The sequence below is a fragment of the Oryctolagus cuniculus genome, chromosome 18 (assembly GCF_051225735.1).
Source record: "Oryctolagus cuniculus isolate XC-2025 breed Fujian yellow rabbit chromosome 18, ASM5122573v1, whole genome shotgun sequence".
NCBI classification, from domain to species: Eukaryota; Metazoa; Chordata; class Mammalia; order Lagomorpha; family Leporidae; genus Oryctolagus; species Oryctolagus cuniculus.
This window is the reverse complement of record NC_142884.1, coordinates 14312834-14334997: the sequence shown is the minus strand read 5'-3', so window position 1 is coordinate 14334997 and position 22164 is coordinate 14312834. Positions and strand designations below refer to the sequence as shown.

Here is a 22164-nt window from a genome sequence, read left to right as displayed (position 1 = left end):
GAGACCACGGGTAGCCTGACCAGAGTTTAATGTACAGAATACCGACGGGAGGGACTTGCTGCCCAGTGCCTCAGAATTGCCTGAAATCCACCAGGGTGTGGGGCGGTCACGGGGAGGCACTGCCTGGAGCTCCCACAGCCGGGGGCGGGGTGCCCGGGAAGCCACTGCACTGTGGGACCCGGCAGCCGCAGGTGCACAGGGCACACCTGGCAGGACCGCGACGCCAACTACTCGCCGTGTCCTCCAGCGCCCTCTACTGACAAGACCCATCATGCCAGGCAGCAACACAGATTTCAAAGGCCCAGACACAGTCACAGAGCAGACAAAATTGGTGAATTGGGAGCTGAAAGTGAATGACTCAGTAACTGCCAATGCCCTGGGACCCAGGACTGCACGACCCCCCAGGTTCAGTGTCGGCAGCACCTGCTGTGTCCATCGGGGTCCTTGCAGGAGCTGGCAGGGGAAGGAGGGCAGCCAGGAACAAACATCCCAACCTCACGCCTGTCTCCTGCTGATCCGCCAGGCTGAGGGAGGCCGACCAGACCCCCACACAGCCTGCTCCGGTGCGCTGCGTGGCCGGGGCTGCAGGCTAGGCAGGGCTGGGGCTGGCCGTGTCCCGCGGCTGCTGCTCGGGCCCCAGCCTCAGGCCCTGCGTCCAGTCAGCCCCCAGAACCTGGCAGCTGGGCAGCATCTCCTCCACCAAGATCCGCGTGAGGCCCGGGTTGGACACGGCAGGCAGGTCCGAGATGTCCAGCCAGCAGAGGCTCCTGGGGGCGAGAAGGGCAGGAGGCCCACGTGAGGACAGCAGTTTGGGGTATGTGTGGGGGAGGGCTCTGACCCCAGTTCCAACCCCCTGGCTTCCTAAAAGAAGTCTAAATCTCCCAGTACTTGAAAAATTCCGTGTTAACTGCCCACACAGCAGTGCACGTGTCGTGGGGTCTTCACGCAGACAGAAGACCCAGGCATCATCCAGTTGCCCTGGAGACTCGCTGTGACCCTGTGCCCGCCCACACACACACCCACACACACGGTGTGCGATGGCTGGGGGCAGGGGACCCCGTCCCCCTCTCCCCTCATCTGGATTGGGCAGGAGAAGCCTGCACGGGCCCAGCCTGAACAGGTCTCACTGGAGGTGGTGGAGGCACGCGAGGCCCCGCTCCGAGATATGAGGGCAGCCAGCCAGCGACAGCTCCTGCAAGGACCCAGCCAGCGGGTGCAGGCGGCTGAGACACCAGTCGTCCACGTGGGGGCAGTGCCGCAGCCACAGCGACCGGAGCTCCTTCAAGGGCACTGCAGGGGAGAGGGGACAGATGGTACCAAGGGCCCACCCCCGGCCCCCACCCAAGGGAAGCAGCCCTCCCCCTCCGTTCCCCATGGCCCCTCTCGCACGGAGGCTGCGCAGGCCGTGGTAGTTGATGGCACAGCCACTGGCATCCACAGCCTCCACAGGAACGTTCTGGAACTTCAGGAACTCGAGGGAGAAACGGCCATGCTTGTTTGGCCGGATCCACTCCTGGTCCTGGAACCTGGAGGGGAGAGGGAGTGTGCGTGACCCCTGACCTTCCCCCCAGCCCCATGTAACAGAACAGCTGTCCCAGGTCTGCCACGCTTTCTGCCAGGCCTGCGCCAAGGGCCTTAGGTCTTGGAGCCCGTGACAAACTCATCCAAGGGGGAAGATGGATGGTCAGTCTGCAGACGGGCTGAGAAGCGCCGAGAGCAGAGAGCTGCAATGCAGGAGCCCCCGCAGACGGGCAGTTAGGGGCCGTTTTCAGACACGTCCTGTGTGGAACTACTCAAACCAGATCAAAGGTGGTTTTGTTTTGTTTTTAGATGTATTTGAACGGCAGAGTTAGAGAGCGCGCTCTTCTATCCACTGGTTCCCTCCCAGACAGCCACAATGTCCTGGGGTAGGCCAGGCTGAAGTCGGAAGTCTGGAGTTTCTTCTGGTCTCCCACATGGGTGCAGGGGCCCAAGCACTTGGACCACCATCCACTGCTCTCCCAGGCCATCAGCAGGGAGCTGGATCAGGAGTGGAGCAGCGGGGACTCAAACCAGCGCCTACATGGGATGCCAGCAGTGCAGGCGGGGCCACAGGTGAAAGATTAGTATCTGAGAGGCAGAGCCGTCCTGTCTGCTGGTTCACGCCCTAAATGCCCTCAACAGGCCACAGCTGGGAGCCAGGTCGCCTGTGTGGGTAGGGACCCCATTGTTTGCGCCATCACCACTGCCTTCCAAGGGTCTGCATTAGCAGGAAGCTGGAATGAGAACAGAGCTGGGAACGAGGCCAGGATGTGGGCACACTAACTGGTGTCTTAGCCACTGGGCTAAATGCCACCCGCAGATGAAAGCTTCCGTTGAAATGGGACTGGCGTGTGGCACAGTGGTCAAGCTGCCGCTCTGCTGGTTCGCGTCCCAGCTGCTCCACTTCCAATCAAGCTCCCTACTAACGTGCTTGGGCAGGCAGCGGGGGATGACCCAAACGAGTGGGCCCCTGGAGCCCACATGGTGTTCCTGGCTCCGGGCTTTGGCTTGGCCCAGCCCTGGCTGTGGTAGCCACTTCGGGGAGGAGACCACTGGATGGAAGATTCTCTGGACACAGTGCCTTTCAAACAAATCGTGCACCCCCCCCCCGGCCCCCTCCCCAGTCATACTTGACTGCGCCTCCCTGCTTCAGGACGAAGGCGGCACCTGCGATGTCCGGGCCGTAGCGCTCCTCCAGGGACGTGAAGCAGCTGTGGGGACGATGGTGGCCGAGGGTGAGGCCCGGCCAGCACCATGCCCCCAGTCCCCACCCTGCTGAGAGCCGCAGAGTCCAGGGCGCCAGTGCTCAGCACGGGGCACGGCAGTGACCCTGGCCGGGGAGACAGCAAACCGGGAAGGAACGCACACTGCAGAGGGTCAAGTCCTCCTCGGGGAAGTCACCGAGGGCGGCCTGGGCTGGGAGGGGCTCATGCTTCCCAGAGGAGACGTGGGCGCCGAGAAGGGAGCGCGGGCCGAGGGGGGGCCGGGCCGCTCTCTGGGAGGGGGCAGGCTGGGGAGCGCGGTGGGGGCAGTCAGCCCCGTCCGGCTAGAGGTGGAGCCGGGGCTGCGGGGCGGGCGGCCGGGCCGGGGCCTCACCGGTTCTCCTGGTGCACCTTCCGCAGGCGCTTCTGCAGCCAGCGCTCCCTCAGCGCCTCCACGTCGTAGAAGTGCTCCGTGAGCAGCTGCAGCAGCGGCCGCCACGCCTTCGCGCCCCCTGGGGCCCCCGCCCCACTCAGGGCCCGCACCAGGGCCGCCAGGCGCAGGGGCTGGGGCGGGCGGGAGGAGGGGAGGGGAGGGGAGGGGAGGCTGAGCCCGGCTCGCCCGGCTCGCCCGGCTCCCCCCTCAGACCTGCGCCCTCTCCCCGGCTCTGAGGACTCGCCTTTCCGAACCTCCAAGTCCAGTCCTCCCGAAGTCTCCCCTTCTCTGCCTGACTTAGCCAACATGCCCTGGTTTTCCCAGCTTCCCCCAAACCCTTCTTTCCCTCTCACAACCTCCGTCATCTGACCTAACCGCCTAGACTTACCCGTCTACTTATTTAGAGGAACATGTATGGGGCCGGCCCCGCGGTGTAGCCCGCATCCCATATGGGCTCCGGGCCGGTCCCGGCTGCTCCACTGAGCAAGCTCTCCTGGGAACTCAGCAGGTGATGGCCCAGGCCTTTGGGCCCCTGCACCCACACGGGAGACCCGGAGCCCAGCCCCAGCAGCTGTGGTCAGCTGGCGAGGGAACCAGTGGATGGGCACCCCCCCCCCCAGTCCCTAAGCCCGGGAAGAGCAAAAAGCTTCCACAAGGGAGAAGCCCCCGCGCTTCCAATTCCTTTGCACAGTCTCCGCTTCGTCTGCCCCAATTTCTCCTTGCTTGAAACAAATTCTCCTTTCCCCAAATTCTAACGGTAATTTTTGTCCAAATCTTTTTCGCTCAAAAATCCTTAAGCTCGCAATTTCCCTACGTGAATCGCCTTTTTATCCAATTATCCTATCTAAAATTCTCGCCTTGATTTTTAATTTCCCTCAGCGCCTTCCCAAATTCGCCTCTTGGTTCTTGCCCGTCCCTACCGCCCCTCCTGAATATCTTTGGATTCCCTCAAAATAAATAACCCAAGAACTTCCCTCACCATATCCCCAGCCAATACTTGCAAACTCTCGCCCTCCCCATTAGCAGTTTGCGCGCAGTCGTATCGCTACTTCTGATTGGCTGGGCGCCCCTCCTCGCCCACACTCCCTCCTTCCCCATTGGTTTCTCTCGGCCAAGTCCCCGCCCCCTCTAGCTCCGTGAAACCCCTCTGCCACCGGTGACCGGCACGGATTCCTCCCGCCCGTAACAGCCGCAAGCCCAGAGAGGCGCTCAGCCGGAGACCCTCCTGCTCGCCCCCGGCCCCCGGCCCCCGGCCCCCGCGCCGACGGAACCCGTGAAGGCACGGGCTGCAGGACGGTTTCAATCTCGGGGGTCCTGGGAGCTCCGGTCACCTACCGCCCTGGGCGCCACCATCTTGACAGTTACGTAACCGGAAGGAGTGTCTTTTCTCATCCCACCCACTGGGTTCGGGCGCGAGGTTCCGCCCTCCAGCCCGCCTTTTAAAGGCGCATGCACTTTTTACACTCTGGGACTGGATTAATCCGACCGCCCTCTCCGTGGGCTTTAAGCGGAACTCTGCAGTCTCTCTAGGACAGGTGGGCTGTCCCCCCCCCCCCCCCCGTTAGAGGGCCGTCCTCTCTGACTGCAGTCGCCTGAGTGCTGCCAGCTTTCATTCCATACTTGGTTTTTAAAAAGACTGGTTGATTGATTTGAAAGTCGGAATTGCAGAGAGAGATAGGGAGAGTCGGAGCTTCCATCCGTTGGTTCACTCCCCAGATGACCACAATGGCCAGCTCTGGGCCAGGCTGGAGCCAGGAACCAGGAGCTTCATCCGGGTCTCCCACATGGGTGCAGGGGCCCGAGCGCTTGGGCCGTGCTCTGCTGCTTTCGAGGCCATTAGTAGGGAGCTGGCTCGGAAGTGGAGCAGCTGGGAACAGAACTGGTGATCGTATGGGACACCGGCATCGCCGGCGGCCGCTTTGCCCGCTAAGGCACAATGCAGGCCGCTTTGCTTATTTAAAGATTTACTTATTTTATTTGAAAGGCAGAGTTACAGAAAGAGAGCCAGCGATCTTCCATCTGCTGGTTCACTCTCTAAATGGCCACAGAGGCCTGGGCTGGGCCAGAGGGGAACCAGGAGCCAGGGATTTCATCCGGGTCTCCCAGGTGGGTGGCAGGGAGCCAAGCACTTGAACCACCCTCCCTGCTTTCCCAAGCGCACGAGCAGGGAGCTGGATGGGAAGTGGAGCAGCCCACGTGGGATGCCAGCTCCAAAGGCAGCGGCTTAACCTGCCGCACCACGGCGCTGACTCCAGCTCCAGTCACTTTTCCCTCTAAGATTTATTTATTTGAACGGCAGAGTTAGAGGCAGAAGGAGAGGCACCGAGAGGTCTTCCACCCGATGGTTCACTCCCCAGATGGCCGCAATGGCTGCAGCTGTGCTGACCAGGAGCCAGGAGCCTCTTCCGGGTCTCCCACGTGGGTGCAGGGGCCCACGGACTTGGCCATCTTCTACTGCTTTCCCAGGCCACAGCAGAGAGCTGGATCGGAAGTGGAGCAGCCAGGACTCGAACCGGTTCCCATACAGGATGCCGGCACCGCAGGCGGCAGCCTTACCTGCTACGCCACAGCGCTGGCCCCAAGTTACTTTGTAAAACCAGAGTCAGGCACGGGAAGGGTGGGGTGGCCCGCGGCGGGGGCCGGTGTCTGGAGTTCCCGGCTGGACCTCAGGGAGAAGTCCTGTGGACGGGAATACTCATCCCACACGTCCCCTCAGCGCCTAGCACGGGGGGCGGCGGGGGCGGGGGCACTGTTCTGGGTGCTGGGGCCTCAGGGTGAGCAGCACAGGCCCAGCCCTCGGGAGTCAGCTGAGAATGGAGCAGCAGCATGTTAGCAAGACACGTGCAGGCCGTGTCTGAGACGGGTGAAGCTGCCACCTGGGCCCCCTCCCACATCAGAGTGGGCGTGGAGGCCTGCTACTCGGCTTCTGACCCGGCTTCCTGCTAACGTGCCTGGGAGGCAGAGGAAGGCCCAAGTGCCTGGACTCCTGAATCCCTGGGTCCTGGCTTCAGACTGGCCCAGACCTGGCTGTTGCAGACCTTTGGGGACTGACCAGTGGACTGAAGATCTGTCTCTCCTCTCATCTCTACCTCTCCTGCTGTCACTCTTAAATAAATCATTTTTTAAAGTGACAAAAACAGGCAATATCAAGGGAGTGACTGGGTGCAGGCCCAATCTCTCTGAGGAGGTGACATTTCAGAGATGAATGACAGGAAGGAAGCAGCCATTCAAGGATCTAGGGGAGGGGTGTTCCAGACAGAGGTAACGCAGATGCAAAGGCCCTGGGGTGGGAACCGGCTTGTGGAGAGAAGTAGGCGAGGTGCTGAGGGCTGACTGGGAAGAGGGGAGTGTCAAGTTTCTCTCTGCATTTTGCAAACATCTTTCCTGCCAGGTGGGAACAGACCTTGGCGGCAGGGTGGACGCTGGAACCAGCACAGAGGTTCCTGCGATAGTCAAGCAAGAGGCGCAGGGGCAGGGCAGCGGGGGTGGTGGGCAGCACTCAGATTCTGGATCTCCTTGCAACGTTGCGCCAACAGCTCGATAAGCAGAAGGATGGAAGGATCACTTCTGGAGGTGGGGGACTGGGAGAGCAGCAGGTTTGGGAGGGTGGCTGTGGCCGGCTGAAAGATACTCACCCCCACAACACAAGCATCCCCGTGACCCCAGAACCTGAACTGTCACCCCCCACAAGCATCCCCGTGACCCCAGAACCTGAACTGTCACCCCCCTACACACAAGCATCCCCGCGACCCCAGAACCTGTGACTGTCACCCCTCACACAGACAAGCATCCCCGCGACCCCAGAACCTGTGACTGTCACCCCTCACACACACAAGCATCCCCGCGACCCCAGAACCTGAGCCTGTCACCCCCCTACACACAAGCATCCCCACGACCCCAGAACCTGTGACTGTCACCCCCCACAAGCATCCCCGTGACCCCAGAACCTGTGACTGTCACCCCTCACACACACAAGCATCCCCGCGACCCCAGAACCTGACTGTCACCCCCCTACACACAAGCATCCCCACGACCCCAGAACCTGTGACTGTCACCCCCCTACACACAAGCATCCCCACGACCCCAGAACCTGTGACTGTCACCCCCCACAAGCATCCCCGTGACCCCAGAACCTGTGACTGTCACCCCCTACACACAAGCATCCCCGCGACCCCAGAACCTGTGACTGTCACCCCCCTACACACAAGCATCCCCGCGACCCCAGAACCTGTGACTGTCACCCCTCACACACAAGCATCCCCGCAACCCCAGAACCTGACTGTGACTTTTACAGCTCGTTCTCCCCCTCCCCCAGACACGTCTCACTGTCTGGGCAGAAGCGTGACATGGAAAATCCCGTAAGTACGCAGTTCACATCACTCTGAGCAGCGTGAAACCCACCCTGTGCCCAGTGTACCATGCGGTCCGCGCGGTGGCCCCTTGGGAGGCATCCCAGCGGTCAGATGCACCGGTGTGGTATCCAGGGCACCCTTATTTCACTTCGTCCTGGCCCCAGAGGAAAACAGCAGTGTTGCTGGCAGTTGGGAGATGCTGGACACAAGGCCAAGCACGTGTCAGATGAGAAAGACCACGTCCACATGCCTTTCCTCGCGGACACTGCTGAAATTGTTCTGCTTTGCTAGTTATTGTTTCTCACTGTGCCTAATTTTTTCAAATTTTCATTTAAATAAATTTATTAAATTATTTGGGGCCGGTGCTGTGGCACAGTGGGTTAACGCCCTGGCCTGAAGCGCTGGCATCCCATATGGGCGCCGGTTCGAGACCTGGCTGCTCCACTTCCGATCCAGCTCTCTGCTATGGCCTGGGAAAGCAGTAGATGACCAAGCGCTTGGGCCCCTGCACCCACATGGGAGACGCGGAGGGGGCTCCTGGCTCCTGACTTTGGATCGGCGCAGCTCCGGCCGTTGCGGCCAATTGGGGAGTGAACCATCGGATGGAAGAACTCTCTATCTCTCTGCCTCTCCTCTCTCTCTCTCTGTAACTCTTTCAAATAAATAAATCTTTTTAAAAAATTATGAAATTATTTATTTATTTGAAAGGGAGAGAGAATGTCAGAGAATGAGATCTTCCATCCAATGCTCACAACAGCCAAGCTGAAGCCATCCAGAACTCAATCCAGGCCTCCCACACGAGAGCGGGAACCCAGGGCCTCTGACATGAGGTGCGGGAATCCTGAGTGGATTTCACCACTTCACCAAATGCCCACCCCTGTGCCGAGTTTGTAGGTCTAACTTTGTCTTAGATATACATTTAAAAAAAAAAAAAACAAAAAAGAAAGAAAAAAAAGGCAGCACCTGTGGGGTTTGGCACGTGGGGATCCTGTGAATTCTGGCATCCCCTGGGGTTGCTGGGATATATCTCCCGAGGATAATAGGGGGTTACGATATGGCAAAGGGGACACTGCGTGATGTCCCCAAGACTTTTGAGATGGAGATCATGGATAACGGGGCAGCCCCACCGTAACCACAAGTGCTATCAGAGGAAGGCGGGAGGGCCAGAGTCTGTAGGAGACGTGAGGGTGGGGCCGAAGGTTGGAGCAACGCTAAGGCAGGCAGCTTCTAGAAGCTGATAACAGAACCGTGCCCTGGGAGCCCACACGGGACCTCTGACCTCTGGGTGTGCAGGAGGATGAGCCCCCACGGTCATGGGTGTGGGTCCCAGCTGAGCTCGGCTCTGACCCTCCTGAGCTGTGCAGCTGCTGGGGGGTGGGTCTGCAGCAGAGGAGTCAGGACCGGGCAGGGACTTGGGAGCCATGGCCATGTGCCTGGAATTTAGCAGCGTGGGCCTGAGGGGGGCTCCAGGCAGGGAGGCCTGCAGTGCTCCTCCCATAGCACGCAGCGGGCCACCCTGACCGTGACCACAGGGCCAGCAAGTCCAGGGCGGGCAGAGCCACTCGTGGGGTCCAGCAGCCTGCTTCCATTCTCGTCACCCCCAGAATCCATCCCTGGCCCTTAGGGGCCACTGCTGTGAAACCCTGGGATGGCCTGGGCTGAAGAGGGCAGGGATGGCGCTGTGGGAGATCAGGTGAGGGCCAGCAGCAGAGGGAGAGGGGCCCAGGAGATAGCAGGACAGACAGGGTAGGCATCCGCAGACAATGGCCGCTACGAGGCGCTAGGCTGGGCCCAGTGAGCAGAGCTGAGGTTAAACTCCAGAAGGAAAGCTCCCTCCCAGCCGGCTGACTCTCACCGAGTGGACTTTGGGAGGCCTCCGCCAGGCCTCCGTGCCCTCCACGCCGCCCTTTACCCCCCACCCCACAGCTCCCCAGGGACTGGGCCACCCTGGACCTTGCTACTTCCTGCTTCTGGCGGCCAGGGCTCAGACTATGGAGCTGTGGAGGCAGCTGGGGCAGTCTGGGCTGCTCCCCCAAGAGCTGGGCCCACCCTCCTGGGCCCTGAGAGGGGTGCCCCGGGTGGACAGCCCGGGCCAGACCCTTATGTCCCCTGCAGCAGATCCTGGAGGTGCCAGGGAGAGTCTGTTGTGGATCTGGGAGGAGCTGGTGAGTGAGGGGTTGGAGGGGGAGAGAATGAGTGCATGAGAAGGGACAGAGCAGGCATAGAGAAACATGCAGAGTGAGACAGGAGGGAGAGAGGTGACCCCAGACACTAAGAATGAGGACAGGGGCTGGCGCTGTGCTGCAGTGGGTAAGGCCACCACCTGCCAGGCTGGCATCCCATATGGGTGCTGGTTCCTGTCCCAGTGGTACCATTTCCAATCCAGCTCCCTACTACTGGCCTGGGAAAGCAGTGGAAGATGGCCCAACTGCTTGGGCCCCTGCACCCATGTGGGAGACCTGGATGGAACACCTGGCTGGCTCCTGGCTTCGGCCTGGCTCAGCCCTGGCCATTGTGGCCACTTGGGGAGGGAACCAGTGAATGGAAGACCTCTCTCTCTCTCCATAACTCTTTCAAATAAATAAATAAATAAATCTTAAAAGAATAAAGGAGTAAGAGCAGAGACAGACCCCGAATGAATGTGCATGAGAAAGAAATGGAGACAGCCAAGGGCCGGGCAGCAGGAATGGAGACAGAGATAATGAGAGAGGCATAAAGACAGAGACAGGGCAGGGGTGGAGGAATGGAGACCGAGGTAGCTATCAGGAGACACCGTGCGCAGCAGGACGGCAGCAGGGCACAGGGACGCAGTGAGGGGCCTGTCCAGGTGCTATGGGCTCTCACCCAGGTCCAGGGGGCCCCCCGCCCCCTGGTGGCAAGCCTGTAACGCCCCTCCCTACTGGCAGGAGAACATGCGTCGGGTGGATGTCCAACTGCTGGGCCAGCTGTGCAGCCTGGGGCTGGAGATGGAGGCGCTACGGGAGGAACTGACGGCCATCTTGGAAGAGGAGGAGGAGAGCAGCGAGGAAGAGAAGGAGAGCAGCGAGGAGGAGGAGGAGGATGCAGCCCAGGGGAAGGAGGAAGGACACTGGGGGGCCTCCTGTCCAGAGCCACGCCTGCCGGACTTTGAGATGACAATCTGAGGCTCAGACGGACACACGAATGAGGTGCAAATTCATGCAGGGAAGAGGGCAGACGTGCAGGTCCCACCGGGAGTGGAATTGGCGTGCCTTGCTGACGGTGTCCGGGGCCCTGGGGCGTCGGCAGACAACAGGAGCGTATGTGTGCGGTGTGAGGGAGGGGTGCAGGTGTGTGCTATGCTGCTGGGAGACGTGGGTCTCTGCAGACACGATGGAGACACCTCACATGAGGTTTGAGGTGGACGCTGTCCCGTGTGGCAGCCACCAACAGCGCGTGAGACGGGGGAGCGTGAACTGAGGGGTGCTGTGTGTAAAATCCGCCGCGTCTCCAGGGCCAGGGTGAGGAAGGGCTGTAAGGCATCTCGGGAGGTGCGTGGTAAATGGTGAAGTTCTCAGGGCACTGGGATAAAACCTGACATTAACGTCACCTGTTTTTCACCGTGGCGTTCATCACATCCACACTGTCGCACAGCTGTCACCACCGCCCGCCTCCGGGACTCTCCCTCTTGCAAACCTGGAGCTCCGCTCCCATCAAACAGGACCTCCCCATGCCCACTCGACTTCCTGTCTCTACGCAACTGACCATGCTAGGCGCCTCACAGAAGTGCAGTCATGTGTTTGTCATTCTGTCCCGCCTGCGTCACTAGCATGAGGTCAAAGTCCATCCATGCTGCAGTGCCGTGCCCTGTGTCAGAATCTCCTCCCTTCTGAGGGCTGAGTCCCGGCCCACTGCACGTGTGTGTCACATGTGGTGGGTCTGTCTCACCCGTGACGGCCACATGGGTCACCTCCGTCTTTCTGGGCTATTGTGAGCGATGCTGTTACGAACGTGGGTGGGCAAATCTCTCTAAGTCCCCGCTTCCCATTCTCTGGGTTGCATCCCCAGAAGTGGACCTGCTGGGTCACGTGGTGTCTCTAGGTTTACTGTTTTAAGGACGGCCATGGCCACGGCCTTTGCCACAGCGGCTGCTCCTTTTCACATTCCCAACGGCACTGCACGAGGATTCCAATCTCTCTACATGCTCGCCAACACATATTTTCTGGGGTTTTTAATTTAATATTTTCACTGAGTTTTAAATTTTTAAAATTCATTTTCATTTAAAAAAAAAATATTTATTTGAAAGGTGGAGTTAGAGAGTGAGAGTGAGAGTGAGAGAGAGAGAGAGAGATCTTCCATCCACTGATTCAGTCCCCAGATGGCTGGAATGGCTGGGCTGGACCAGGCCAAAGCCAGGAGCCAGGAGCCTCTTCTGGGTCTCCCACGTGGGTGCAGGGGCCCAAGCGCTTGGGCCATCTTCTACTGCTTTCTCAGACCCATTAGCAGGGAGCTGGATCGGAAGTGGAGCAGCCAGGACTGTATGGGATGCTGGTACTGCAGGCAGTGGCTTTACCTGCTACACCACTGCACCAGTCCCTCATTTTTATTTTAAAAGCAGAGAGACAGAGAGAGAGACAGAGAGAGAGATAGACATCTTCCATTTGCTGCTTCACTCCCAAATGCCCCCCACAGCCAGGAGCCCAGAACTCAATCCAGGTCCCCCATTTGTGTGGCAGGGACCCAAGTGCGTGAGTCATCATCTACCTCCTCCCAGGATGCATACTGGCAGGGAGCTGGATTTGAAGTGGAGGAGCCGGGACTCACGCCAGGAAGTCCGATATGGTGCACTGGCAACCCCAGTGGCACCTTACCCACTGCACCACACGCTCGCCTGATTTTTGCCTTTTCAATATTCCCTAACAGAGTCACTGTGCTTTGGACGTGCATTCCCCTTCCGATGAGTGATCGGAGCAGCTCTTCTTGGACTTGCTGTCCTGCTGGTTTGCATTCTAAAATATGGCTTCCAGGGGCAGGCGGCTGGCCTAGTGGCTGGGATGCAGCTGAGACACTTGAGTCCGTATCGAAGAGCTTCGGCTCAATGCCCACTTCTGGCTCCTGCCTCCAACTTTCCGCTGGGGCACACCCTGGGAGGCAGTGAGGGCCCAGGATAGCTCTGTTTATAAAGTAAAATGTGGTTGCTGGAACACTTACATTACAGGTAAAACTCCTATCGTATTTCCACTTCAAACGTTCACATCAGATGTTTGAAAATAGAATGAGACCGGGAGCAGACACAGGTTTACAGATAGGCTCCAGGACGTGCGGCAGCGAGTCACGGCGCCACCTACAGGAGACAGGTGGTGTCTACAGGTCTACCTGCAGAGAAGCAGCCCAGAGAGCAGGTGCGGCAGGCGTGGGGCCCAAGCGTGAGGACAGGCATGTCTTCAGGAGAGGCGTTGGTCATAGGACCACGACGTCCACACATCTGTGTTGTCGCTAACCGCTCTCTCGCTGCGAGTGCAGATGTTTGCAGAGAAGTGAGAGTGACAGAAGAGGCGCTACATCCCTTTCCCTGGGAATTTGCTTCCAGGTGTCCAGAGGAGCCCCCAGGACCGGGCTGGGGATGCAGCCGGGGGTGGGGGGTTGGGAGCAGTCTGGGGTTTGGGCTTCGCTATGGTTTGAACACGGCTTCCCCAAAAAACTCCTGCCGTAGCCTCCTCCCTGCTGTGAGGTACTGAGGGGGTGTTCAGAGGTGGGGCTTTGGAAGGTGCAAGTCAGGGCACAGCCTCCACGACCCAATCGTCAGGGTCAGAGAGTGCAGCACGCAGACACAAAGACACATAGGCTACCCCTGTCTCACCCCCGTTGCCCTGGGCCACTGCCAGAGGAAGGCCACCCCAGATGCAGGCCCTTGACCCTGGACCACTAACCCTGACCTGGCTCTCGTTTGTCAACATGAGACAAGTGTGCAGCTGCCTGGAGCTCTGCTGTGTGGGGCTGGGGAGAAGAGGGGACCCAGCCACCCAGAGGGGGACACCCCATGGAGCGTGCTGACGGGCAGGGCCTCCTCTCTGTCCTCTGCACTCAGCCAGAGGCTGGGGGGCCCTGAGGCCCCATGACAGCTACATCAGGCAGTGGGGTCACTGGGGAGGGGGAGGTCGGGCTCGTGGCTACAAGGTCTGGGTCATGCTTCACAAATACCAAGGCCCACGTATCACGGGGAGAAGGAGAAACAGCCCAGGAGGGAGAGCTCGGGGCGGCTCAGTGTTCAGGCAGCAGGGCTGTGGCCCCTGGCATCTGGGTAGAATAGCACTGAGCCGCGGCTTGGGCTGCAGGGGCGACATCAGTGGGAGAGAGGGAGCCTGGGTGAGGGTGGCAGCCTCACCAGTGCCGACCTCAGCACATCTACTGCGCTCCACCCAGCGACAGCCAAATCAGTGGCAGACCTGACATCCCAGAGCTCTGCTCCCATGAGGGCAGAGTCCCATAGCCACACAGGGGACAGCTGAGATGGTCAGAGCCAGGGTGGAGGAGGCACAGGAAGAGGGGTCGTGGTCAAGACGGGGGACCTACAAGGGCTGAGGGGACCCAGAGAAGGCAACAGGAATCAACAGAATAAGGAAACATGAGCCAAGTAAAGAAAGAGAATAGAAAGGGAATAAGAAAGAGCTGGCACTGCGGTGCAGCGGGTAAAGCCGCCACCTGCAGCACCAGCATCCCATATGGGTGTCAGTTCAAGTCCTGGCTGCTCCACTTCAGAACCAGTTCCCTGCTTTTCCCTGGGAAAGCAGCAACAGATGGCCCAGGTCCTTGGACTCCCGCCACTCACGTGGGAGACCCAGAAGAAGTTCCTGGCTTCAGCTTGGCCCACGCCTGGCTGCTGCAGCCATCTGGGGAGTGAGTCAGCAGATGGAAGCAGTTTCTCCTTCTCTCTATAACTCTACCTTTGAAATAAATACAATAAATCTTTAAATAAAATGAAAGGAAATAAGAGGTAGAACACCTCTGCTGTTTGTTCAGGGGCTGTGAGACGGTCTGGGGTAGCCCCTTGCCACTCGCGGTGGACCCGGGGCCCAGTACCACTGCACTGGCACTGCTGATCAGCGGCACATGACCCCCGGACGCGGCAAAGCACGGACAACACACAACGTCTCACAGGGCTGCAGCGACAGCTCGCCTCTGCTCTGGGACGCAGGAGGCGTCAATCACCCGAAGGCGCCTCCGCTCACCTGTCTGGCCGCAGACGCTGGTTGCTGCCCAGGGGCCTTGGTTGCTCTTCGTGTTGCGTCTCCACAGGGGCCCCTGGGCTCACGCAGCTGAGCAGCTGGGCTCCAAAGGCAGGCAGCTCGGCGGAGAGCCAGAGGGCGGCAGGGCCACTCGCTGACGCCAGGGGACGGACAGGCTTCGCCTTTTCATGGCAGAGTGTGGGGCTCTGGAAAAGATGTGGGACAGGAAACACTGAGGCAGTCTTTTTTTTTTTTTTTTTTTTTTTTAGTATTTATTTTATTTGAAAGGCAGAGTTACAGAGAGAGAAGATCCTTCATCCACTAGTTCACTCTCCAAAGGGTCCCAACATCCAGGGCTGGACCAGGCCGAAGCCAGGAGCCAGGAGCTTCCTCCAGGTCTCCTACGTGGGCAGCAGGGACTCAGGACAGAGGTTGCAACCTGCTGCCTCCTGAGGCCTCCATAACAGGAAGCTGAGTTGCAAGTGAGGCCAGGACTCAAACCCAAGCACTCCTGTCTGATAGGGTAGTGTCCCCACCATTGCAACACATGCCTGCCCCACAGAAGGTTTTTAACCACATTTTAGTCCTCAGGTTTTGGCCACCTTAGGGTGAGAAAGCTGACTGGACACAGGCTGAATATCTGATCCACTTGCACGGGTTCTTGGACACCCGGAGGTCTGCCTGCCGTCGCCATGTTTCATCCAGAGCGTCCACAGGTGGACGTATTAGGCACAGGAAATGGGTTAAGGGTCTCCCCACCACTGGTGGGAGGGCTTCGGGCCTCCTGTTGACTGCAGCCCAGGGGAGAACACGCAGGTGGGGATGGAGGAAAGCCGGCGCCTGCCTAGGAGGCACTCAGCTGGATTTTACAGCAGCGGCGGGGAGCTGGCTTTGTGGTCTGTGTCCGTGAGTATCAGTTAAGCCGTTTTCCTGCCTTCGTGTGGTGTTACTAAACTAGATGGGAAAGTCCTTGCAGGAAAATCAGTCAATATTCCTTAAATTCTCCCACGCTCAGGGAAGCGAGTTTATTTGGACAAAGCACTCAGTCCACAGTGTAGTTTGTGAACTTGAAGAGAACGCTTCCTGTCTTTGGGAACAGGAGCCTTCCCTTTTTGCGCAACTCACTTACGGCGGGTGCTTGGAGCTGTGCGGATGTGCCTGTCCACACTTGTGTGTGAGACACAGGTTCGCAACGCTGTCCTCAGGCAGACTTGAGAGTGACTCAATTGGTTGGGTTCCTGCTACCCACGTGGGTCCCCTGAATCGAGTCCCTGGCTCCTGGGCTCCTGGCTCGAGCCCCACCCCAGCCCTGTTCTTTCCCAGATGCTTTAGCAGGCAGCTGGATCAGAAGTGGAGCAGCCCAGCTGGGTGCCCACATGGGATGTCGGCGCTGCAGGTGGCAGCTTAACCCGCTGCAGCGTGCCAGCCCAGGGTCTGCCTTTCTTTGAGGGCTCCTGTGTCAAGTAAACCTTACATTAAATTCATATGCTTTTCTCCTCTTAATCTATTTTATGCCAATTTACTTCTCAGACCCAGCTAGACAGCCGAAGAGGTAACAGGTGAAGTTCCACCTCCCCTGTAGTACATGCATAGTGATTTGTTAGTTGTACCGCAGTTATAGAAGAAACCACTCTTGTTTTGTTTTTTATATTTAGGGGTGAATAAGATTAATGTTTGAAACTTAATTTCACAACGCTCAGGAGAAAAATCATATATGCATGAGGGAGGCAGATGATTTTTTTTTTTTTTGACAGGCAGAGTGGACAGTGAGAGAGACAGAGAGAAAGGTCTTCCTTTTGCCGTTGGTTCACCCTCCAATGGCTGCTGCGGCCAGCGCACCGCGCTGATCCGATGGCAGGAGCCAGGTGCTTCTCCTGGTCTCCCATGGGGTGCAGGGCCCAAGCACTTGGGCCATCCTCCACTGCACTCCCTGGCCACAGCAGAGAGCTGGCCTGGAAGAGGGGCAACCGGGACAGAATCCGGCGCCCCGACCGGGACTAGAACCTGGTGTGCCGGCGCCGCAAGGCGGAGGATTCGCCTAGTGAGCCGCGGCGCCAGTAGGCAGATGATTTTTCAGGCCTAACCTAAACCCTGGTATCCCTGCCAAGAGCACAGAAGTCAAGTTTCCCACCGCCTCTCTCCAGACACGAAGATTTTGGGAAGAAGGGCCCTGCTGTGACAAGATCTGTTTCCCTCCACCACCACCTCATGCATGAGGCATCCCCTTTCATACCTCCCTAGACTTTGTCTCCACCCTGGGCTCACCCTGCATCCTGGGGTCCACTAGCCCGGTGCCCCCAGCCTCTCACTGTGCCCTGGCAGCCAACGGCGCCATCTGCTGGCAGAGCTCCTGACTGCTCAGCTGGGACGCAGCAATGTGTGCGGTCCTCAACGCTTCAGAGGGTTCCTCGGGAGAGCGCCTTAATAATGTAGGGGTGGGGGCTGGCGCTATGTGCAGTAAGTTAAGCCTCTGCCTGTGGCGCAGCGTCCCATATGAGCAGCTTCAAGTCCTGTCTGTCCCTCTTCCCATCCAGTTCCCTGCTAGCGCGCCTGGGAAGGTAGGGGAGGATGGACTGAGTGTTTGGGCCCCAGCACCCACCCGGGAGACCCGGATGCAGGAGTTCTAGGCTCCTGGCGTCGGCCTGGCCCAGCCCCGGCCACTGCAGACACTTGGGGTGTGAGCCAGAGGACGGAGATCTCTGCTGCCCCACCCCCAATCCTTGCCTAATTCTGCCTTTCAAATAATCTTTTTTTTTTTTTTAAAGGTGGGGGGTAGGGTGGGGGGATTGACAAGGCTAACTGAACTTGGTGCTTGACATAACGTTAGACTTCTTTCCTGGGTCAGTGAGGCCCCCAAACCTGTGAACTTCCCCCACTAAGACTTGCTTGCTGCATTGCAAGCTCAGGTCTGCGCCCTCTGTTCCTAACCACAAACGTGCACTTCCTGCCTCGATTTCCTGTTTGTGAAAAATCTACTCAGTTTCTTAAGGGTCAAGAAACGCCCTCGTGGGCGGGCACTGTGGTGTAGCAGGTAAAGCCGGCTCTGTGAGGTCGGCACCCCGGCATCCCATAGGGGCACCGGCTGGAGTCCCGGCTGCTCCCCTTCCGATCCAGCTCCCTGCTATGGCCTGGGAAAGCAGTGGAGGACGGCCCAAGCGCTTGGCCCCTGCACCCACGTGGGAGACCCGGATGGAACTCCTGACTCCTGGCTTCGTTCCTGGCTTCCAGCCCTGGTCGTTGCAGCCATCTGGGGAGTGAACCAGCAGATGGAAGATTTGTCTCTGTAACTCTTTCAAATAAATAAAATAAATGTTAAACAAGGAACTCCCTCACAGTTTTAGCAGCCCCCTCGCTGCTTCCACAGTCTAAGAGTGCGCTGTCTATGGCCTCCCTGAGACGTCTCGGCGCCGCAGGCAGACCCCGTCTTTCCGGGTGACCCCACTCCCAGTGCCTTGCACAGAGGCGCTCAGTGACCGTCTGAGAGGGGAGGGCAGAGGCTGATCGCACAAGACTCCCCTGCCCCCTTTGCTTCTCTTTCCACTCAAGAATCCGCCCTGGACAGGACTGATCCAGACTGGAGCGGCCCTTGCGCAAGGAAGCCAGACCTGGGAAGCCGTCCACGTTTCTCGTTTCTCCGCCTCTCAGATAAAACCAGGAGACTTTTCCTCGGGCTTTTTAACTTAACACGTTTGTAAAGATCTACCTCAGTCTACTTGACGGCTTCCAGAATATACACGTACACGCGTGTGTCTACCTGCCGCTGTTTAGCGTGTACTATGTGTGACTAATTTACTAGAAACGCCTTCTAACACGGGCTGCCTCTGGCCGACTCCACCCCTCCGCAGACGCCCACAGCCAGGACAACGGGCGGCTCGGCCCGGCGTCCGCGGCGGCTCCGGGGTCGGCCGCCGGCGGGGAGCTCCGGGCGCCAGGCCTTGGCCTGCCCCACCACTGAGGCTGAGGATCTCTCTCTCTGTCTCTCTGCTCGCCAAATCACACGAAAACTGGTAAATACAACTTAGAAGGAAACACCAGCTAAGACTCACAGCTTTACAACTCTGACGAACCCGCCTTTCGCAAACAAAACCGCGGCCCGGGCCGCAGCGCATGCTGGGAGCGGAGCCGGGCCGCTCCGCGCACGCGCGCCCCCGCACTTCCGGCCTTGGGGCGGGACCGCCGTGTTGACTTCCGGCGTCGCCGCGGAGGGATGGGGGCGGGACGTGGGCCTCTGTGGACTCGCGGGGGTCGGGGGCCGGGGCGGTGGGGCGGGTTCAGCGCTCGCCGGCGGGCAGCGGTCTGGGTGCTGGGCGCCGAGGAGCGTGGTTTCTGCGAGCCGGAGCGGGGTTGGTTTCTTTGAGGACGGGGTGAGCGCGGGGACCCCAGGACCCTCCCCGCGTGGCCTTGCGGGTCCGCGTTTCCCTGTGACGGGCTCGCTCCGTCAGCGATACCCAGGTTGTGCTGCTAAAGCAAGAAGCGTCAGGTAGACAGCAGCCCTCTGCAGCCAGCCTTTACCGAAACGAACCCCTTTGGAGGCGTCTTCGTCTCGGGGCACAGGGCCAGCGTTATGGCCAGCGGGTTAGGTCTCGGCCAGCAGGGCCGGCAGGCTGCCCGGGGCACCGGGCGAGTCCCCGCCCCGGCGCTCGCTGAGAACGCCCGGCTCGCTTCCGGCCGCCCGCGGGGAGACCTGCCTGGGTGCCCGGCTCCTGGTCACTGAGGGTGAGCCGTGGGGTGGACGACCTCTCTGCGCCCCCCGTCACTCCGCCTCAAATAAAATGATTATTTAAAAAAAAAAAAAAAAAAAAAAAACACTAGACAGAAACATCCACTCCAGCATTTCATTTTTATAAAGTTTCAAATAATTTTTTAATGATTTATTTATTTGCAAGAGTTACACAGAGGAGAGGGGGAGAGAGAGAAAGAGGGGGAGAGGCCACCTGCTGCTGCTCTCCCAGACTCATTAGCAGGGAGCCGAGTTGAAAGTGGAGCAGCCGGGACTTGAACCAACACCCACATGGGATGCTGGTGCTGCAGGCCAGAGCTCTAACCCACTGTGCCACAGCGCCGGCCCCCAGAACTCACACTTGAGAACAACAGGGAACAAAACTGGGAAATGGGCCGATGAAGACAACAAACGGGGGTCTGATAACGCCGACGTTCTGTTGGCATCGAGGGTTGCGGTGATGTCGGGCAAATGGATGCCAGAGAGGGGAACAATGACTGCACTGAACGGCGTTGAAAAGTTCAAAAGGAAACCTAGAAACTCCCTATGAATAGCGGTCTGAGGGATCGCTGGATGAGCTCCCAGAGAAGGATGCAGTCAGGGGACCAGAAAGGGTGCCCAGACATTAAAAATGCAAACAAAACCAATGCGGTGTAATTTCAGTGAAAGACCCACAAATGACCTGCAAGATAGAGGAGATCAACCATATAATATAAAGGTGAAGTACAAAGGTGGGATATTTGAATATTAGGAGTTTTTGAAAATGAAGACAAGCGATGGTGTGCAGGCTTGATGTAGAGGAACGGGGAGCAGGCACGTTAGACACGGAGACCAAACTGACTGAGGGTGCTGGGGGCAGCTCAGTAGCCACCGGTTATAAGATGTGCATATCCCATGGCCAAGCAAACAGACCGGCCTGTGCAGTGGGCGGGTGCACCCAGCTAAGTATTCATGGGTGTTCACTGCAACCCTGCTCGAAAAGTCACAGATCAACGGTGTGACAGTCCTAAGACACAGCAAACGACAGTTGTCAGTTTTGCAGAAGCCTGTGCCTACAGAGTATGGAAGAAGAAAAAAGAGCCTTGTGACCCAGTGGTTATGAGGCCGCTGCCTGGAGCACCCGCATCTCAACCAGAGAGCCTGGGATTCAGTCCCTCCCCTGCTTCTGATCCAGCTCCTACAGATGGGCCCGGGAGGCCGCAGGCGACGGCCCAGGTACTTGGGTCCCTGCCACCCACATGCTTAGATCCAGGTGGAGTTCCTGGCCCTGGCTTTGGCCTGGCCCAACCCTAGCTGTTGCAGGCTTTTGGAGAGTGAACCAGGGCTTGGAAGATCCCACCCAGCACTTTCTCTTACTCTGTTTTTCAAATAAATAAGTAAATCTTTTTAAAAAAATCTCACCCATACATTTTCTTTCTTTCTTTTTTTTTTTTTTTTTTTAATTTGACAGGTAGAGTTATAGACAGTGAGAAAGAGACAGAGAGAGAAAGGTCTTCCTTCTGTTGGTTCACTCCCCAAATGGCCACCACGGCCGGCGCTGCACTGACCTGAAGCCAGGAGCCAGGTGCTTCCTCCTGGTCTCCCATGGGGTGCAGGGCCCAAGGCACTGGGGCCATCCTCCACTGCCCTCCCGGGCCACAGCAGAGAGCGGGCCTGGAAGAGGAGCAGCCGCGACTAGAACCCGGCGCCCATATGGGATGCTGGCGCCACAGGTGGAGGATTAACCAAGTGAGCCACGGCACTGGTCCCACCCACACATTTTCTATTAAATTCCTGCAGCACAAGCTGCCATCCCCTAAAGTGGGAAGTTCAGTCGCTCCTGCAGGCACGTGGGCGGCGGACACTCGTCCCCTGCTCTCCGCTCCTGGGGTGACTGGGGTCGGAGAGATGGTCCCACAGCTGACCAGGAAGGCAAGGCTCTACCTCCAGCTGGCCACTCACCCTGGTGGGGACTGGGGCACTTGGTGGCCACTCTGAAGGCTTGGGCAGTGGCATAGAGCTGTGTGGTATGATGGAGACAGAGGGCTCACGTAGGACCTCGGACCTCAGACCTGTGGGGGCTGCAGCTGGGAGCTCAGGGACAGAACTGAGGAGCTGTGGCCGGAAGCCCTGGAGCGGAGGTTCTGTGATGTCTGCAGGGACAAGGCTGGATTCCCAGAGGAAACGCTTTGGCCACTGACCCGGCCTGCAGCGCTAAGCCTGTCTCCCGACCCTCCCCACCCCACTGCAGGAACAACGCCCTCTACCTCCATCTGCCTAAATCACCTGGTATTCCTCCACTGTGCCACTGGTGGGGATCCCAGCTCCCCTGTGCCCAGCAAGAGCCCAGTTCCCCATGGACAACCAGCAACGAAACCCTGCTGAGGTGGGACCTGGTTCTGGGGCATGTCCGTCTCCCACAGGAAAAGGCCAGTCTGGGCAGCTTCGCAGCGGCCCTGCCAAGCGAACAGGCCCAGATCCTAAGTGATAGGGCCTCTAGGCCCGCGGGCACACGGCTGTTTCCCCCTGGTAGCCAGCTGGACAGCTGTGACTCAGGCTTGATGTGTCCAGTCGCTGAGCCTGGGCACCTCCCCTCCACTGACTCGGGCTCTGGGGCTGGTCCCGGGTCCCCAGTCTGTGACCCCACATCCCCCATGTGGAGTTCCTCTGTGGAGGAACCCTGGTCCCTGACCCAGGAGCTTCACCCTGAAACTCTGGAGCCGGGCCTGCGGACCTAGCGGCCTCCGTCTCAGGAACTTGGGGAGAACGCGAG

At 58.9% G+C, this 22164-nt stretch overlaps 2 protein-coding genes and 1 long non-coding RNA gene across 3 annotated transcripts in view; 1 reads left to right on the top strand and 2 right to left on the bottom strand.

The window, feature by feature from the left end:
• Positions 1-311: 311 nt before the first annotated feature.
• On the bottom strand, positions 312-4159 carry DMAC2 (distal membrane arm assembly component 2). The gene is made up of 6 exons (XM_070062163.2): positions 4136-4159; positions 3118-3287; positions 2652-2732; positions 1390-1526; positions 1128-1290; positions 312-767 (listed from the first exon to the last, which is right to left on the bottom strand). Exons 1-6 carry the CDS (start codon positions 4136-4138, stop codon positions 590-592), a joined length of 732 nt encoding a protein of 243 aa, XP_069918264.1. The 5' UTR covers positions 4139-4159; the 3' UTR covers positions 312-589.
• A 4321-nt stretch (positions 4160-8480) lies between these two features.
• On the top strand, positions 8481-12637 carry ERICH4 (glutamate rich 4). The gene is made up of 2 exons (XM_002722292.6): positions 8481-9673; positions 10415-12637. The coding sequence occupies exons 1-2, from the start codon at positions 9500-9502 to the stop codon at positions 10649-10651; spliced, it is 411 nt and encodes a 136-aa protein (XP_002722338.2). The 5' UTR covers positions 8481-9499; the 3' UTR covers positions 10652-12637.
• An 8-nt stretch (positions 12638-12645) lies between these two features.
• The window catches only part of LOC149120786 (uncharacterized), a 124461-nt gene continuing 114942 nt past the window's right edge, over positions 12646-22164 (bottom strand). The window contains exons 2-3 of the long non-coding RNA XR_016224522.1: positions 14696-14898; positions 12646-12810 (exon numbers count right to left, since the gene is read on the bottom strand). This is a non-coding gene — a long non-coding RNA (uncharacterized LOC149120786). The remainder of the gene's footprint in view (positions 12811-14695; positions 14899-22164) is intronic.

What these genes read in the sequence shown, in the direction of transcription:
- DMAC2 (XM_070062163.2), bottom strand. An exon ending in AAGCAGGGAGGCGCAGTCAA is followed by an intron (nt 1,527 to 2,651) that starts GTATGACTGGGG and finishes TCTCCCCTCCAG; the next exon opens with GTTCCAGGACCAGGAGTGGA. An exon ending in CCACGGCCTGCGCAGCCTCC is followed by an intron (nt 1,291 to 1,389) that starts GTGCGAGAGGGG and finishes TCTCCCCTGCAG; the next exon opens with TGCCCTTGAAGGAGCTCCGG.
- ERICH4 (XM_002722292.6), top strand. Translation starts at nt 9,500, where the DNA reads ATGGAGCTGTGGAGGCAGCTGGGGCAGTCTGGGCTGCTCCCCCAAGAG. An exon ending in TGTGGATCTGGGAGGAGCTG is followed by an intron (nt 9,674 to 10,414) that starts GTGAGTGAGGGG and finishes CCCTACTGGCAG; the next exon opens with GAGAACATGCGTCGGGTGGA.